General features: G+C 36.1%; 1 protein-coding gene across 27 annotated transcripts in view; it reads right to left on the bottom strand.

The window, feature by feature from the left end:
* Window positions 1-19,976, bottom strand: part of DLG2 (discs large MAGUK scaffold protein 2) — a 1,894,072-nt gene that overhangs the window by 562,449 nt on the left and 1,311,647 nt on the right. For all 27 annotated transcript variants that reach the window (XM_088791538.1, XM_088791536.1, XM_074335659.2 and 24 more), the window contains one exon: window positions 5,720-5,844. In XM_088791538.1, coding sequence (XP_088647664.1) covers window positions 5,720-5,844 — 125 coding nt within the window. The remainder of the gene's footprint in view (window positions 1-5,719; window positions 5,845-19,976) is intronic.

Raw genomic sequence — 19,976 nt, 5'->3', positions numbered from 1 at the left:
ATTGCCTTTTGCCTCTTGCTTCCAGATATATAATGGGGCTGAGACCAGCCATGAGATGCCTGATCAGTGTTTCTGAAGTTTAGAGGTTGGTAGTGCTGGCCAAAGCCTCATTGTGCAAGCCAGTCTCCAGCCCAGCCATAAGTGAATTTCAGGGTCCAGAATTCCAGAGTGCCTGAATTACCGTAGTTTGCCATGTATAATACACGCTTTTTTGCCCAAATTTGTGAGGGAAAAATAAGGATGCACATTATACATGGGTAGGACTAATTCCATATCTATATAAATGTTTTTAATGTTTTTATTTATGCTTATGAGTTGAAAAACAATACACTGCAATATGATAATCGGTTTTCTTGAACTTACATCAAACTTGCAACGACAAAGAGTTCTTGGCCTTCTATGATGTGCAAATATCATAAACTTATTACCAGTACATAAAATTTCTTGTAACTTGTATGTGTTCTGTGTTTTGCAATTATTTGTTACATAAAATTTCTTGTACCATTCTATGTTAAAAAAATCAATGGTAAAATTCCTTTATTATATAAAAAACAGGTACCTAAATGTAAACAAATAAAAATTTGAATTAAAAAATTAAAACAAAATATTTTTTCACTGCAAATTTGGGCCAAAAACATGGGTGTGCATTAGACAGGGGAGCACATTATACATTGCAAAATACAGTAGTTTTTTATTGCTGTGTGACAAATTACCACAAATTTAACAGCTTCAAACAACATATATGTATTATCGCAGAGTTTCAGTGGGTCAGGAGTCTGAGCTCAGCTTAGTGGAGTCCTCTACTCTAGCTCCCACAAGGCTGCAATCAAGGTGTCACCTGAACTGCATTCCTTTTGGGAGCGTGGAGTCCTCCTCCAAGCTATGTGGCTTTTGGAAGAATTCAGCTGTATGACTGACAGCTCCCATCATGCTAGCTGTGGACTGGGGACTACTGTCAGCTCCCACAGGCTGCCCTCACGTCCTTGCCATGTGGCCGTTTCCATAGGTCTTCTCACAACAGGGTAGTTTGCTCTGTCCAGGCCAACAAGACAATCTCTTTGCCTTCAAAGTGCTCAATGGATTAGGTCAAGCCAAGACAGGAAATCTCCCTTTTGATTAACTCAAAGTTAACTGATTAGAGAACTCAATGCCATCTGTGAATCTCTTTTGTCATATAAAGTAATATTATCACAGGAGTGATATGCCATCATACTCACAGGTCCTGCCCACACTTAAGGGGGAGGACTTATATGAGGATGTAGGTCACTGGGGATCATCCTAGAATTCTGCCTAGCATAATTGTTCCTTCCTGGCTGTCATAGACTTGGAGCTCAAGTTCAACATTCAGTTAATTGGTTGGCTCTGTAGACTTGATTTGTGTTGAGGGTCTTCGAATTTTACACAAATCCCTTATACACACCATTATTTTATTTAATTCTTACCACAGCTTCTTGCAATATACACTCCTATCTCCAATTTACCAATGAGGGAACTGGAACACAGAGAGCTTAAAAAGAGGCCCCAGGTCAAATACCTAGAAAGCAGAATTTGAAACCCAGGTCCTCTGACTCCAAATAGTGTGCGCTTTCTCGTACATTACCATTCTCTAGCAATCACTGAGGTCTGAGCTCAGTTTGGAGCCTGACCTAATTAGGAAGAACGTCACCTCTCATCTCATCTCTGTCAGCAGTATAACTTAGAACTTAAAGACATACACAGAAGAGCCAGACTGCCTGGGTTCAAATTCTGGCTCCAACATTTACTGGCAGTACAATCTTGTGCAATTTATGTAATCTTCCTGTTCGTCAATTTTCTTGCCTGCAAAATGGGGGTAATGAAAGCATGGGTCTCATCAAGTCACTGCATACTTTAAATGAGTTCATGCTAGAAAGGTACTTGGCATTTTGAAGCATTACATTGGTCTTGGCTGTTATTATTGATCTGATTGCTACATTTCCACTAATGTAGAGTGCAGATTACTACTCTCCTTGGAGCAGAACCGTCACCTCACTTTTCTGGGCTTTAGCTTATTCTGTAAATTTTAGTATTATTTAATTGTCAAAAATATAATTTATCATGGAAAGGATATATTTAAAATTTTTTACAAGTCTCAACTCACAGGAAAGACCAAAGAATTTGTCAAGTAAAAGAAAACTATGTTTAGTGTGTGGGCTTATTTTTTAAACGAGGAAAACATAGCAGATTCAGTTGAATGAATTATAAACTTAAGAATAGAAACATAGAACATTTCTTAGTAGTATACCTATTTTTAAGTGGGTTTTAATCCCATGTTATGACCAAGAGAAAAAGAGATGTAAACGATCTGAACAGGAAACTTAGCGAAACACACAGAGGATGAAGAGACTGAAAGAAACGTGGAAGGAATGAGAGAAAAGATAACAAGCCAGCATAGAGAAAAAGAGAAACAGAAGAAAGACTCCCAAGAGGTAGAGAGGGCAGGTAAGAAAAAGGGGAAAACACTTCTAAAATTTATTGAGCACCTACTATCTGCCTGACACAGCTAGGGACTTAGGTTATCTCACTGAATCCTCAGAACAACTGAATGGAGTAAATGCTAGTCTCACCATTTTACAGATGAGACAATAGTTACTAAAAAAGTTCAATGTTTCGAAGACTAATTATGCTAGTATACAGACATTAGAAACTATATTTCCAGAGCTGATTGCGCTGCTCCCCCATTCAAAAAGACTAATGGTGAGATAAAAATTACTCCTCATAGTTTGTTGGTCCAGCATCAAACAGTGTTCCTATTACACTGAGAAAAAGACTCTTTAGGTGGGTGTGGGTAGATAGTCCCTTTTAACACTACCTTAGAATATTGATTACTTGGGTCAAGAGATTTGGATTCTAGGTAAAGCAGAGCCCCAAAAGATTCATGCCTCAGGATCAGTCACTCATCTGAGCCTCAGTTTCCTCATCTGTAAAATGTATGCTTTAAATTAGATAAATTGCCGAATTCTAAAAAAAAACCTATATCTATTCTCATGCTGCCATATTTTCAATAGATTGTTACTTTTGAACTCTTAGGTGTCCCCATGGCATTCAAGTTTATGACAAGAAGCAGTAAGGTGGGAAATAATCTCAGCAGTGGTGGCAAGAATCTATCAAAATGAAGTGGAAACCCACCCAATAGCTGTCTTCACACAGGGAAAAGGCTGTAATGTGGATTGGGGAACAGGCATATTTGGTTGCTCCAGTTAGGACCACCATGTAGAGTTTTTTCAGGCTGTTCATTGCACAAACATAGGAGGGAATATTCACATACATAGTCATAAGCCGTGGTTCTGGCTCCCAGAAGGTACAACATAGATCAGGGGGTAGAGGTTAGATAAAGAAAGCTGTGGTTCAGTAGAAAAAGAACAAAGTTTGGTAATGTTTAGAGTTGCTCCTTAACATTGTGAAAACTTTATCTGTGGGAGTTTTTAGGCAGAGACCACGCAATATAGGGGGTTCTACTATTGAATGAGAGTTTAGAGCGTATGTAAGTGACATTGAGGATTAGTTTCTGGATGTAATCAAAGCTAGCTGGGTGATCTTCTTAACGTCTTTAAACCTTAATTTCCTGAGTCCATCTTATTATGGCCATAATAATAGTCCATACTGTCAGTATACAGAAGCTTGTGTGTATGTGTTTACCTACATTTTATTCACATCTGTCTGTCTATCTATCTATCATCTATCTATCTATCTATCTATCTATCTATCTATCTATCTATCTATCTATCTATCTATCTATCTATCATCTACTTTAGCATGATGCCCCACACATAATAAAAGCTTAATAAATATAGGCTATCATTATGTTTATTGTCTTTACAACCAATGAACGCTGCTTCCAGCACAGCAGAACTTCCTTTTACCTCTGCAGGCACACTGTTGCCACCCATGCTTGTGGGCAAAGAATGGTGGCACTGTCAGAGATGTCACTTTTCATTTTTAATTATAGAATAAGCATGTAACATAAAATCCATTCTACCTCAAGCATAAAGCCAGACTTTGGTTAAGAAATGGAAGTTGTTCAACTTCTAGGTGGGGAGTGGTAGGAAATACGATTGTGGCCCATCAATTTCTGAATTGTCCTCTAACAGCTCTATTTCTAAACTTTCAAAACTGGAGCTTCTCCAGTCCCCACCATGGCTCATAGAGTCACACAGCATCTATTTCAAATCCTTCTGTAGCATGGCTATATCATCACTCAGAAATTAATTCCGTCAATTTAGCTTCAAAATTCTATTGTCAAAAAATATGTGGTTGATGTATTATAGAATTGTGCATTTGGAACCTATGTAACTGTACTATTGTCACCCTAATAAATTGAATAATAATAATTTAACAAGCATGTCGTTCCTGAGGAAGTGTGATTCAGTTCTTTTCCTGTTGATAGGAGATGCAGATGTACCTGAAAAAAAATTGTGATTCTCCTCCATAAGCTGCAAAGATGCAGCTGTCAAAAGTAATCGCTGCATCAGAACAATTGGGTAGGGAACAAAAGTGCCCTTGGCTGCTTTATAAGAAAAACAGTAAGCTAGCTTCTTCATGATTGATGAAAAAACAGACTGAGAGAAGGCTACAAAGCTCACATTTTGGCTATTTAAGTCACAGTCCTCACTGTAGCTCCATGCAAGTTATTCTTACCTAGAGGACTTTGTCATACCCCTCCTCCCCCTACTCATTAATTTACTCTCCTCCTTCCTTTTATTATTTCATTCATTCATTCATTCATTCATTCATTCATTCATTCATTCATTGAAAAAGGCATTCATTCATTTGGCAAGAATTTATTGGTCCACTGCTATATATAACCAGTTGGTCTGAGAGGATGAACAATTTAATAGAAGTGATAAAATAACATGAGGACATGTTTTTGTCCCCAGGAAAATCTCTCCCAATTGTTCTAATCCGCAATGTCTTTTAGTTACTGTTTTGATCTCTGATAGAATTTTATCTTACTTACTAATTGCCGCATTTAGGTGACTCTTAATTCCCTCCAAAATCTTTAGTTCTTTAAATAGGGGTGCCCTGACTCAAGCAGCTACTCCTCTAGCCTGAGCAGTACTTGGCTCTACTCCAATCACCTATTTAATTTTGCTTGGTGGTCTTCATCCACCAAAAGAGGGAAACAAGTCAAGTGTGTTTCCCTCTTTGTTAGGACAACTTGTTCTTTCTCCCTCCAAGTTCTCATTCAGACTTGCGGGGTTAGTGAAATCTTAATTATTTTCTAAGACTCAAAATGGAATCTTCCTGTGGAATAGTTTTTTAGCTGCTGTCCACACTCCTATGTAAAACCCTTATAAATGGTTGCTGAATCTATAAAAACCCACAGTGTCTATAATATCACATCATTTGCTAACATTATTTAAAATATATTATTTCCTATATATTTTATTCTTTGCTCATCAGCTCATAGGATTCTTCTTTCTAATCAGACTGAAGGCCCAATGAAACAAAAGATATATCTGCATCCCCTCCTCACAGTCCCTGGCCCATGGTTGAATGTTGTAACTGACAACAAACACAAATACTGTTTGAAACTGAATAAATAATAAGCGATCTGCAGTCATTATAGAAACCTTGCTTTGACAGGCTTTTCTTTCAAGTGCAGAACGTTTGTAGAAGTATTATTCTCCAAAGGTACAAATGTGTCTCATGGATGTGGCAGATTTACTTTACAAATAATTCTACCTTTTCAGATCGTTACCTGAGTCTGCCATCCTCCGCTGCAGCACCTCCTGGTATAATCTTCGTAATAAATATGCCAGGATCATCTCCAATATGGGGATTATCTGTCCCTCCAGCAATACTGAATCCCAGTCCAGAATTCCCCTGTAGAAACAATAAATAGACATTAAATGATGTGTCTGTCACCTAAGCCTAGTTCCCCTTGCGTTATCATCTTACTACTCAAATGGAAATCAGGTGATAACAGTCTGTATGCAAAGCTATAAAGTGCACTGTCAGCAGGCAAAGGAAGGTCAGGAAAAACACTCAAGCTTGTCCCTGCATTGCAAGAATTCAAGAGGCCTTAAATGTTTGCTTATTCAAAGGGCCTTATATTTTTGCTTTTAAGAAATGCTACCCTTATAGAGCAATTAAAATGATCATTACAAAGGAGGAAATAAAAGCTTAGAAATTGTATAATATGAAGAAGTACAAAAAATCATTAGTGTCAATTATAAAAAAAAATATACAAAAAAAATGGAAGGAAGCAAGTTACATAAAATATTTGATTTGGGTAGTGTAATGAAATTTGGGTGTTTTCTTTTTATTTTCAACATGGTTGTTTAAATACTGTTTATTCATCACATAAATGTGTTCCTATGTAACCAGGAAATTTGACCTCAGATGTGAGAGTCCCTTCTAGAGTCATAATAAATCTAAGATGCGTTCCTGTAATAAATAGGTTTTAATTTGCAGTGCATATAGAAAACAAATGCATTACTGCTGCAGCATGTAACTTTTAATAGTTTATATTCTACTAAAGCTTTCATACTTATTCCTGCAGATAACAGTAATTGACATCTAATGTACATCTAACTTTTTGAAATTTGTAAGACAATTAAGTCTCTCCAAAATTCACAAACCATCTTGTTTAACATATTCCTTATTTACATGTTCTCTTAATCTCCATCTCCATAGCTACATTATATTTCCATGTTATGTTCTGATTTTCTTTTCTAATTTGCATTATATTTTAAGATGTTTCCATATAGCGAACTAGTCTTTATAACTACCCATTTTAAATGACTAAATAATATTTCCTCAAGGTCATATATCATCCTCTATTTAAACAGTCCCCTGTCACACCTTTAATTTCTCTATATACTCTTAAGGCAAATATAGCTTACTAAATTTATGATCACTTGATTAAGTTCTGCTCTTGGGTAAAAAAAGATGATGAGTAAGAACTTAGTAGTTAATGCAGAAAAAAAAAATTAGGGCACTCAATTAGTCAAAAAAAGTTCAATGTCAAAATAAGGTTAGTTATAACTTGACAGTTATAATACCGCAAATGTCAAGGTAACGTTTAACAATTTTTATGGATTGAAGTAATAAAACTCTAAATTCCAGAGGGTTCTTTTCACAATTGTACATTTAAGTTGAAAGGTTTAAATTAATAATTCAACCACAGCAACAAAAGCCCATATCTTTATACTTCTAACATCTCTCGAATTGTTTGTTCTTTGAAAATTTCCAACGTTCATAGATCAGAGATATTGCTTAGTAGCAGTCATGTAATCATGAATTTAATATTTATTAAACAGCAGCTCTGTACCAGCTCTAGACTAAGCCCCGGAGCTACGGCAGTGACTACGTCAATTTCTAAGGCGTAGGAAGAAGGACAGACTGCAGGAATAGCTCACAGGAGAACCCAACACGGGGACTTTTCCTGAAGGTGGATAGCAGTTAGTTACTTTTAAGGGGATCAGGATGAGAGTTGGAGAGGAGAGAATGTTCCAAGCAGAGGACAGAATTTATGTGAAATCTCTGAGGTGAGAAAGGGTTTGCCACGTCCAAGAAACAGACAATCAGGCTGGAATGAAGAAAGCAAGGAGAATTAGATGAGTCTCTAGCATGAGGTTCTTCAGAATAGTGTATATATAAATCCGTTTTTGGTTTTAAGTACCTATTGCCACCTAATGACAGCATCGGTATTGGATGAGTATCTTCTATGTGACTGTCTTAAAGCTAAAGCTACAGGGATTAAGACCGGACGATTTCTGCCTTCACAGAATCCAAGACAGAACAGAAAAGGCAATGGGAGTCTTGTGTCTGGTGATTAGTACATTTTCATTTTATAATCTCAATTATATTGTCATGTGGATAGCCACCATGACAGCATTTAGGTGACTTATCCGGCTGTTTCTCTAAGATCTAGGGATTTGGGGAGGAAGGGATGGGGAGATGAGTATCTTCAGTGTAATTTAGGTTTAGCTCCAAGTACATCAACCGGAGTATATTGATCTTACTAGAGTTTGCACTTCAGGGATAATAATTTCTTGATTAATGCGGAAGGAGGAAAGCAGAGACTGGGAGATACTCACATGCTTTCTCCTAAGAATGTCAACATTTTTGGAGAGAGCACTTAACACTTTGTCATTTGACGGAGATATTCATGATCTAGCACTTAATTTATTTTCTTTATTTCCAGTTTTGTAGTTTCACTCCCAGGAACACTGAACTGAACCACTGGCTCTTTCCTGCATAATCCATACTCTAACTTGTCTCTTGGCCTTTATTGATGCTATTTTCTCTACCAGAAACTTCCCATCTTCCCCTTAACTGGTCCATTTCTTCCCATTTTCTAAGATGGGGCTCAGATGGCATCTGTTCCAGGAAGTATTAAATGATAACTCCAACTCTTCTTTTCTGAGTAAGTCACTCCTCTTTTGAGTTTTTGTAGATATATACTCTTAGCTACGTCATGCACTGTGTTATTTTGAAGTTACATGTTTATGAATCTATCCTTCAAACTGAACCTGCAGAAGGCAGGAACTGTGTTCATTTTTTTTCTTGGGTGCCTAGTTTGGCACATAGTATTGTTCAAAAAATATTTGATGAATGAATGAATGGACAAGCAAACTTCCTGACAATATTCAAGCTGTAAAGGGAAGACTCAGAAAGGACACAATAAAAGTCCACATGTGTTAAGGGATTGAATATAGAGGTAAAAGCTATTTTGTTCTGTGTGGCTATAAGAATAAAATGGAAAGCCTAAGTATTCAAATTGTGGCTTAGGTGAAAGATGAATGATGAGACAGGCTGTTTGGGGAGGGAAGGCCCTTCGCTAAATGGGCAGCTGGCTAGTCACTGGACATACGGGATCCAAGCATCTATTGAGAGGTTAAACTGGATGACTTTAAAGGATTCTTTTAGTTCTCTGACTAGGTTTGTAGGAAACCTGCTTTGGCCAACAGAGAAAAAGGAATGCTTTAGAAACCATTATATGGGGAAATAGATTCCTGTTGCAGTTTTAAAACTTATTCTGTGAATCAATAGATCTTTGAAATAATGGTTTTGATGACAATGTAGCAACATTTAACCACTGTTTTTAGAATTGTTGGAAAATATGGTTGCTAATACACATATGGTCGCTAATATGGTCGCTAATACTAATACACATTCCCCTGTCCTCAAATCCACTCTGAGGAGGAGAATAAATGGATCAAGGAGTCCACAATGAAAAAGGGTAGGTAGAGATAGAGTATAACTGGACCTGTGTTTCCGGGCCCAAGGATCCAAAAGCTTTTGTGTTTCAACTATAACCAGCTTGTCAGCTGGGCCTGGCCAGTCACTGTGGTTCTTTAGAAAAGGTTCATCTGAATTCAGCTAAGGAAATTATTTAAAGTGCTTTCCCAAATACCCTATTATTCTCTCCCAGCCTTCCCTTTCAGGTCTTCGCTACCAGCCAGCAGCATTCAGTGGAGAGAAGGACAGATAAAAAGCTGCAGTGAAATTATTGCCTGCTGTTCCCCATGACTGAATCACTCCAGTCCCCTGACAATCATCCCAGAGCCAGCCAGCTGCAGGGGCAGACCCCTGAACTTCTCTTCTCTGAGCAGCAGTCTCTGGATGTGAACAGGCAGACCCCTGGCTGACACCCTTACATCCTGAAAATTGTGACTAATTAACCAAGTGTTGACACTTGACGTAGTTGATGGAACATGCGAGTTACCATGCTGGTGAGGCCAGCCCCATACTCAGCTCTGGGCGGGCTGCTGTTCCCTTGGTGCTGGGCAGGTTCCATGACTGATGAATGTAGCTGGCATGGACAATTCTTTCTCCTAGTGCCCAGTCCTCCACATTTGCTGACTCTCACCCAAGAACACAAGTCCATTGCCTAGCCAAATGGTACTTCCTTTTTTTATGCACCACACTCCACTTCTCTCAGAAAAAGAATCAGCAGAAAGGAAAGACACTTTGCCATTCAATTGATGCTTGCAAATATATATTCAATATCCTCAGCAAAGTTTCCCTTTCATTAAAATGTTGTTCTCCAAATGAAAATTGTCCCCAAAATGAGGTTATAAAAAAGAAGAGGAAAATAAAGATATATTATAATCATATGCATTATTTGTAGAACGTTCTGTTGACAAATAATTTCTTTGATTTTTGGAAGTTAAGTCACTCATTTAAAATATTGTTCAATGTGTCATTTCTAAAAATTTATCCTAAAGAAATAATCAGAGATGTGCGCAAAGATTTGTGTCCAAAGCATTGTTGCAGTATTATGTTTCTAATATTAAAAACAAAACAAACCAAAACAAAAAACAGCTTACAACTGGAAACAGTTCTCAGTCTAGAAATAAAAGACGACTGTTTTTATTTAATTATAACTTTTAGGAATTGCATTTAGAATGTCCCATCGTTTGTTATATTAAGTTGTATTTTTCTGGAAGCTGCTGAGTAGAGGAGCCATCAGGAGATCTGCATTCGGGGATTGGTAACTGTAGGTTTAGTAGGACTGTAGGATTAGTAATTCATAGGAAAGTGTTCAACGGGGATGGAGGATTGTGGAGAGGAATCAGTTTCTACAAACATGTGGAAATAGAATGCCAGATTAGAGTGTGCCAAATAACTCAGAAGAAGTAAAGGGTGATACAGTAAAGGTAGATTACTGCTTTCATAAAGGACTTTTATTCTTAGGGGAGATACGTGATAGTGTCTGATGAGAAGGAGGCAGAGTAGGGGAAAGATTTTAGAGGATGGTGGGGATGGCATTCAAGCATGTCTACAGGCTAAAGGGAAGAAGCATTTGGAAAGGAAGATTGAAGGTACAAAAGAGATGGAGAGTGAATGGGAAGCAAAATCCTGAAGAAAAAGAAGTGAGAATAGTGCCTAGAGTTCAGATTCTTTGAGTCCTACGATAGGTACTGGTTAAATATATGTGGTAGCTATAGCCGCTTCAAGGAATACAATGGTAATATGAGATGAAAAGATCTTTACAATACATCTTTAGGTAAAAAAAGTAGAATACAATAGAGGGTTTAAATTTTGATTACTTTGTAATATATATGCATAGAAAAAAATGGAAGTATGCATCCACCAATATGTTATTAGTGATTCTCAATGGATAGCAGAATTACAGATCTTTACATTATATTGGTGCAAAAGTAATTGCAGTTTAAAAGGTTAAAAATAACTGAAAAAAATCGCAATTACTTTTGCACCAACCTAATACTTTTGTCATCTTTAATTTTTCCTTATAGATATATCTTACTATAAACACATACACATGTATTATTCTTGTAAAACTGGTCTAACAAAATAAAAAATAAAAAACTGTTTTTGGAGAGCGTACCTCAGCCTTGGGTAAATCGAGTAATACTCTTCTATCTGAGATATGAATGACCAAGTTCCTATAGATAAAGTGTTGTTTCAAGGTGGAAGAAGTTATAGGGTCATTTAAAGGTAGAGAAAAAAGCTGACGGAGTTCTTGACTGATAACATGTATTTGCTTTATACATTTAGATGTCAGGACATCAGAAGGGAAAGTCTAAAATAAATTTGGAGACTTAAGAAAAGCAGTAAAGGGTTGAGTGAGGAAGAGAAACATGTTGGGATCAGTAAGGGTGAGACACCATGCACGTGATTATGGGATTTTTCTCCCACAGGGCTTAGTAATCTTGAAAGGGGAAGGTTTGGTTGCTCTAGGGCTAAGGTTAAAAAACCAAATGGGGCTGATTTTCAACAGAATTAATAATATAAATCAGAAAAATAGGAAAGAAAGAGAAGCAAGGAGGATGCTCATAGAGTGGAAGAATAGAAGTAGGCAGAAAGACTGAGACGATAACAAGGTCAAAGTATAGATTTATGGGAAACGGGGTGAAAGAGGGGACAGCAGGCGGTAGAGACTGTGGGATTTCAGGGTTCAGAATTTCAGAGATGAAGAAGCATTCGCTGGTAGTCAGGTGAGTGTAATAAAAGTCATGTGGCTGTATTAAAGTGGTGATCAAGTCATAATACTATGTAGTTAACACTGGTGTTTCCTTGGAAGATACAAAGAGACAAAAAAGATGGAGAAGAAGAAAAAATGGCCAAAATGTTCAGTGAAATTGAGGAAAGACATAGAGTAGTGATGAAATGGGGGTAGGATGTAATGCAGTGTTGCAGTTAAGGGAGTTCCAGGTAGAGGAACAAGTTGTGCCAAGCCCTTAAAAGAAGAAAGGACTTGACTTGTTCAAGAACTAAAATGAGAGCAGAATAGCTACAGAGGGACAAGGAAAGGAGGGGATAAATGAGGTTAGAGAGATCACCAGGGTTCAGACACTGGAGGCAAGTAACAAACTGTAAAGTTTTGGGGTCATGAAGATTTCAAGCAGGGAAGTAAAATGATCTGATTATATTTAAGATTACACTTGTTGCTGTTTAAAACTTATTGGAGAGAGCCAAAGCGGGGAACAGGGACACCAGTTGTAGCAGTCCAGGTCAGAAATTGATGGCAGCTGGTCGGCTTGGTGGCAGTGGGGATGGCAAAAGTTGAGACATGATTTGGAGGTAGAACTGACAGAACCTACAAATGGTTAAAGTGTGTGAAGGAAAGAAACATCAACAATGATGCATAGCTGAACAGGGCTGCCATATGTGAGAGGACTAGGATGGGGGTAAGGAACCCAGTTTGGGAGAAGTATGTCAGGAATTCAGTTTAGATTCTTTTAAGTTTGAGAGCTCTGTTGATGTCAGTAGAGTCACAGAAAACCGACTGAGGTCTTGAGAAAGAATAGTGATAATAGTAAACACTCATTGAGTGTTTCCTACATGCCAGGCACTGTGCTAGACCTTACAAATCCCTCCTTAAGAATAGTTAAGATACTGGCAAGAAAATAGTTGGGTAATTGCAGAAATATCAGGAATACATGCCAGGCAGTTATTTCCTTTAATCCCCACAACAACTCTTTGAGGGTACATGTGAACATTTTATGAGTGCCAGACTTACGAGTATGTCTTCCTTGGAGAAACTAGGTTTTCTTAATAAGGAATGACTTGATAAATGTGACGTTTTATCGTGATTAATTCAAGGACAGTGTGCAGGCTGAATTGAGACTAGGATGGGTGGATTGAGTCAAAAAGCAAGGAGAACAATTTGGGATCAAATATAATATTTGAGCTATGAATTCTTAAGATCTGATTCGGAATGTTGTCAGTGACACTCCAACTATACAATTTCCCCTGAAATGGTATTTAACTGAAATGTCATTAGAAGTTAATATATACTTGTCAACAGCTCCCAACATAGTCTCAACTTCTTAGTCATTTTTCCAATGTAAGTTGGTAACAATGGAGTCTCTCTCTCATAACCCCATTAAGCCTCCTATTTACAAGGATTTCTCTGCTCGTGTTCTCTGAAAACTTCCTGGTATATGAAGGATTCAAATAGATATCTGTTTAGAATAGTTTGGGCATATAAGTAAGAAATGGGGAAGTGCATGTACCAGCCAGTTACCACATCAAGAAACCTGACATCCTTGACTCCTGCCTGCCCGTTGGTGTTTACATTTTATTAAACATCATATCTTGTTGACTCTACCCACAAAATATCCCTCAAATCCATCCAGCTCTTCTTTACAATTATTATCACTGCCCCAGCTTAGAACTTCATTAGTTTTCCCCATTGTTCTTCCGGCTTCCAGGCCAGACTCACTTTATCTTCATGGTAGAATGTGCTCAAAATAATGGTTCTCAAACTCAAATGCTATGAAGGCAGACATGATATTATATATAGGAGGATGATGTGTGCCCCGGAGAACATGAGTGTGGTTAAATGGAAACTAGTCTTCATGGTGGTAATAAAATAGAGAGAAGTGGAGATGGAGCATACATCTCATCTAAAGGGAAGAGATGCTACTCAGCTCTTATGAACAGTGGACACTCTAGAATGGGAGCCTAATTTGGGGAGATTGTTTTCTTTTCCCCCTGAGGGAATCTAGAAATAAATTTTTTTTTTTTAATTTGATTTAAAAAATATCAATTTTTAAATGTTGGAAAATTATATATGCTCTTAGTCAATTATGCTCCCTGTTGGCAGTTGGCAGTTCATGAGGTATATTCTATGGCTGCCACACAGATCAACATTGTGAGGACTAAAGGAAATATATTTGCAAGCCAGAGATACGGTCTGAGGGTCTCATTTTGTAAACTGCTCACTATTCAACTAACTTGTATTTTCTTTTGTGTGGCCTTGTATACCCATGGGCAGCACGTAAAGGAAAGTTCCTGACCCAGAATAGGTGCTCACTTTCCCCTTCACTTTTCTCTATATTACTCGCTGCCCGGTTCACCGGTTTATTGTTGCACAAGCACATTATATGGTACTTGTTTATGTGCTTATCTCCCTTATTCTACTGTGAGCATCAATCCAAAACATTAAAACTGAGTTACTCACTTTCTAAGCCAGAATCATGGAGCACCTACACATGAAAAGAATTGAATAAACTCTTGAATGAACTGAACAGAACTGGTTCTTCTGCCTGGAACGCTTCTCCTCTTCTTTTGTCAAATTCCTATTCAAACATCAAATTTATCTCAAATGTTATCAGTAATATTCTCTCCAGCTGCTTCAGGCAGATGTGACTGCTCTTTCCTCCACGATTCCACATGACTACATTCATAACGTGACTAAGACCATAAAGTTATTTGTATATGTGTCTCTCTTCCTCTAGATTCTTAGCACCTGGGGGGCAGGGGCCGCACTATATTTGCAACTGTATTTCTAGCTCTCAGTCTGATTCCTGATAACAGCAAATGTTCAGTGAATATTTGCTGGATTAAACTAAACTGAATAATACTTGAAATAATTTGTATGAATGAACTAACAAGGAAGGGTAGATGAAGGAGGCTATGAGAGGTTATTTGGTTTTAATGCCAGAGAGGTTGAATCACCTAATTAATTCTGTATTTATTTATTTGAGTACTTACTATTACTTAAAATTATGTGAAATTCTGTGAACAAAAGAAAATAAAAAAAAAAAAACCATAGTCATTTTTGTCAAGGACCTTATTGTCTACTTGGGGAAATATGCTACATACACAGGAACAGTGTGGGCATGGCATAATATTTCAAACTTATCTTTGGCTCTTCTTCTCCCTGGGTCCTCTCATCCATCATTTGCCAAGTTCTGTTGATTCTATCTCTTGGGTACCTCTTGCTTTTATTTCTTTATTTCTATTCTCACTGCCTGTGTCCTAACTAATTTCCTCATTTCTTATTGTCCAGGATATTGCAAAATGCCAACATCTGAGAATGATCACTTCATAGATCATTTCTTTTGATTCATTGTGTTTCAAAAGTGTAATTTTCTCTCAAATCAGCAATTTAGATCGTCTTCTTCTTTCTACTCTAAACCTTTTGAAAACCACAAACTGTTGAACAAAACAATCTTATTATTTTCACTCTTTACTGAACCATGAGGATTTTTGTTTGTTAAGGAGGATTCCTAGGCTTTTAAAAAAATTCTGGCAAAGTACACTTATTATTCCCTTCTACTATTTCTTGTCAGTACTGTAGGTGCTCACTTGCTACAACCATAAACTTATATCCCTTAAAAATAACTCTCCTTTGAAACAGTAACTTGGGAATAACCAATTGTGACTTTGACATAACAAGCCATCAACCCATATGCCTACCTCTGCCAATCTTGACTAGGCCAAGGGGGATTGGAAATGGGAACTTGCTATCAGCAATAAGGTGCCACTCTCTTCAAATGTATTAAGAAAACAAAAAAAGCAATCTCTGGATTTATTCCTGCTGTGTTTAGATCCTAGCTGTACCATGTCCTGGCTTGTGATCTGAATAATTCTCTTAAGTTCTCTGAACTACAGTTTCTTTGCAAACAAACAAACAAATAAACAAAACAACAAAAAAAAAGAAAGAAAAAAAGGAAATAACAATAGCTTTGGGGTTAGTTATAAACTAGTAGTACTCAAAAACATTTTCATAATAAGATGTTGTCCTTTTCACTGTGTTTACATTTGCATGGATGGTGAAAAAGCGATATTGAGTACAATTTTCCTTCACACAAATCAAGGCAAAGGCACCAAAGTGTAATAGTAATCACTGAATTCTTCAGTATAAACATACATTTACAATGAAGAAAAGTCAGTTTCACTTAGGAATATCTTTATGAAGTAGTAAAATCATTAATTTCATAATATCTTGAACTTTGAGTCCAAAATGTTATAATATTCTGTGTGATGAAATAATGAGAGGTATGTCTAAAGCACTTCTGCATATTGCATATGTTTTCTCAAGAAAAAAAAATTTGTGCAGTCATTTGAATTGCAAGATAAACTAACCACATTTTCATTGAATACCATTTTTACTTGAGAGTATGACTGTCATACAAACTATGATTATTCAGTCTTGAGTATTTAGCAACCTGAAAATTAATGAGTGAGCTTGTTTCTTCAATAAAACAACTGATGGTAATTTTTTAAAATTGTAAAATTTGAGTTTTCAAGTCAATATCAGAATTTGGAAACCTTGCATCTGCCACCATGTCCATAATAGTTTCCCAAGCCTGGGACGGCTGTTAATATTGACAAAAAAAGAATTTTTGATGTCAACGTTTGGATACTCTGTATAACTCAGTGAAGCAATATTTTCCAACTAATCAATACATATTACAAACCCATGCATGAGTAAAAGGTTCATTTACACTGTAAGATAGACAAATGAATTTTAGTGTAACGTAGTATAGAAAGTGAGTTGATATGGTTTCAGATACCATAGTACAACCAATCTTTAAAAAACAACCACTTGTCAGGTTTTAGTGTAACATCAGAGTAGAATAGCCACAATTACCTGAAAAGGCTATGAAAACATTTTGCCTTTTTCCATTCATATATCTGTGAAGGAGCTACATGGTCTTCATTCACTATGACTAAAACAACATGCACAACAGATTAAACACAGGATGAAGAGAGACTAGATGTATGTTAATCCAGGCATAGAATAGATTTGAAATATGTAAAACAATGACAGTTTTCTTGTTAACTTTTTTTGTTTTGAAACATGTAGATATTTCTAATAAAAAGTTACTTGCGTTAACATGTAATAGTTTTACTATTGTTATTTATACATTAATACATTTTTAAAGTTCTCAGTTTTAATTCCTAATATGATACATGTTGATAGATATAATGCATATAAGCAATATAGGGTTCTTCATTAATTTTGAGTAAAACGGGATCTTGAGACCAAAATGTTTAAGAACTGCTATTGTGAACAGTCTGTAAGATAATTCTCATAAAACACTTAACATGGTAAACTATAAGGGCCGAATAAATGTGGATAAGCCTGTTATACACCAAGTGCTCAGTAAGTGTTAGCCTCTATTATAACTTCTTTAAACCACACTTGATTCTCATCCATTTGTCTTTTACTCTCCTTCTCCCTCCTTAGGCTTCAGTCATCATGTCCCCCTTATGGTCCTCCAAAAATAGAGGTTCACTGTCAAGTTTATTTCTGCCTTTGGAGCTTTATGTTTGCTTTTATATTTACCTATAGGATTTTTACACCCTTGTTATTCTTTAGAAGTCAGATGAAATGTTACCATCCCAAAGGAACCTGCCCTGACCATCAATAAACTCCTCTCTTCACCACTACTCTATACCACTCCCCATTTATCTACCTGTTATTTTCTTCATATCATTTAACATAATCTGAACTTAATCTATTTGTTTGTTTGTTTGTTTATTTATTTATTTATTGTGACTCTCACTATAGTGTAAGCTCCAGAAGGTAGAGACTCTTCTGTCCTGCTCATCACTAGAGTGTATTCTCAGTTCCTAGAATAGTGCCAGGCACTTACATAGCATTAAAAAAAAATACGTGAGAAACCATCAACAAAAGAAAAAGGGAACCAACCAAATAGGAGCAGATATTTAGAAACAATACCTTTGATAAGGGGTTAATATCCAAAAAGTACAAAGAACTCATATTGAACAACAACAAAAACAAATAATCCAGTTAAAAAATGGGCAGAGGATATGAACAGATACTTCTCCCAAGAAGACATAAAAATGGCCACTAGATACATGAAAAGATGCTCAACTTCTCAACCTATTGGGGAAATGAAAATCAAAACCATAACCAGTACCACCTTACACCTATTACAATGGTTTTTATCAACAAGACAAGAAATAACAAGTGTTGGAGAGGTTGTGGAGAAAAAGGCACCCTCACATACTGCTGGTGGGATTGTAAACTGGTACAGCCACTATGGAAACAGTATGGAGATGCCTCTAAAAATTAAGAACAGAGTTACCATATGACCCAGCAATCCCTCTCTGGGTATCTACCCCAAAATTGTGGAAACATTTATCCATAAAAAAATAAATAAATAAATAAATAAATAAATAAATAAATAAATAAATAAATAAATAAATGTGTGTGTGTGTTTGTGTGTCTGTGTGCATGTGCGTGTGTGCACTAATGGTAACCAGTTTGAGCACCTCTTGTAAATGTAGAAGTCAAACGTGACTTGTATTCATCTTTCGTTATCAGTATATATTGAGTATTACAACTTTAATAAAGCTTTTCCTTTCTTAAAATGTGTACACATTTATTTATATATATATATATATATATATATATATATATATACACACACACACATATAAAATACAAAAACATCAGTAATTTCTACCGGTGATCATGTCACAGATGCTGTCAATACTACTATAGTTTCTTACCTACATTCAAATGGTGAAAAATATGATATTTCAGTCAAAGGTTAGTAAAAATAAAAATGATATTGTTTTTCATCCAAGTTCATCGACTCCCCTGAATTCTATCCACAGACCCCCGAGTAAAAAACTGTTCTAGTGGAATTTTCGGGAGACTTCCCAGGATCAGAGGAGATGCAATTCTTTAATTTTCTAGAACTGAAATGATGTGATATTTTAGATGAAAAGAGCTCACTAAATTCTAGCAGAATAATACAACAAATGAAATAAAGAAGCACAACTAGAAACATACTGTGAAACATCAGCAATACAAAGAAAATTCTAAAAACTACCAGAGTAGAAAGACAACCTGAAAAATCAAATTAACATTGGATATCTAATTAGCAAAATTCTATTCAAGAAAACAATGAAGGAATGTTTTTGAAATACTGAGGTGAAATTTACTTTGAATCGACAGTTTTATTCGTATCTAAATTATCATTAGTTTGAGGAAGACTGAGAGTAAAACTGCTGTGTTTTTCTACATGTAAAGATTTAGAACAACTAGCACTCACGACCTAAAATAAATTCTGGCAAAAAAAAATAATAATAATTCAGAAGAAAATGGTGAAATTCAAATGTAATGTATACTAACTGGGAAAAATTAAATAATACAGTAGTATATAAAATAAAAAGTGAAAGAGCTCTGTCCTGATTTCTTTATTTGTTGTGTATTCTCTGATACCTTTTTCAATGCCTATGTAAACATGTACACAAATACATATATACAAAATAGCTTTTATTCTTTAAACAATGAGCTCTCGCAATATAAAATAGTTTTTATATATATCCCTATGTTTATTGCAGCATTATTCACGGTAGCCAAAATGTGGAGACAACCTAAGTGCGCTTTGATATGTGATTAGAAAAAGATGTGGTACATATATACAATGGAATACTACTCAGTCATAAGAAAGAATAAAATATAAAATACTGCCATTTGTGACAACGCGATGAATCTTGAGAGTATCATGCTAAACAAAATAAGTCAGATAGAAAAGGAAAAGAACCATATGATTTCACTCAGATGTGAGATATAAAACAGAAAGCAACAAATGAATAAACAAGGGGGTCAGATAATATGGTGAAGGAAAGAGACTAGACTTTGGGTGTTGAGCATACAATGCAATATATAGATGATGCATTTTAGAATTGTATACTTGAAACTTACATAATATTATTAACCAATGTCACTGTTAATAAATTAAGTGAAAAAGAGAAATATGTGTTTA

The sequence above is a fragment of the Rhinolophus sinicus genome, chromosome 14, assembly GCF_057876585.1.
Source record: "Rhinolophus sinicus isolate RSI-liver-muscle chromosome 14, RSI-T2T, whole genome shotgun sequence".
Classification (NCBI taxonomy): Eukaryota; Metazoa; Chordata; class Mammalia; order Chiroptera; family Rhinolophidae; genus Rhinolophus; species Rhinolophus sinicus.
This window is presented reverse-complemented; position numbering and strand designations above follow the sequence as displayed.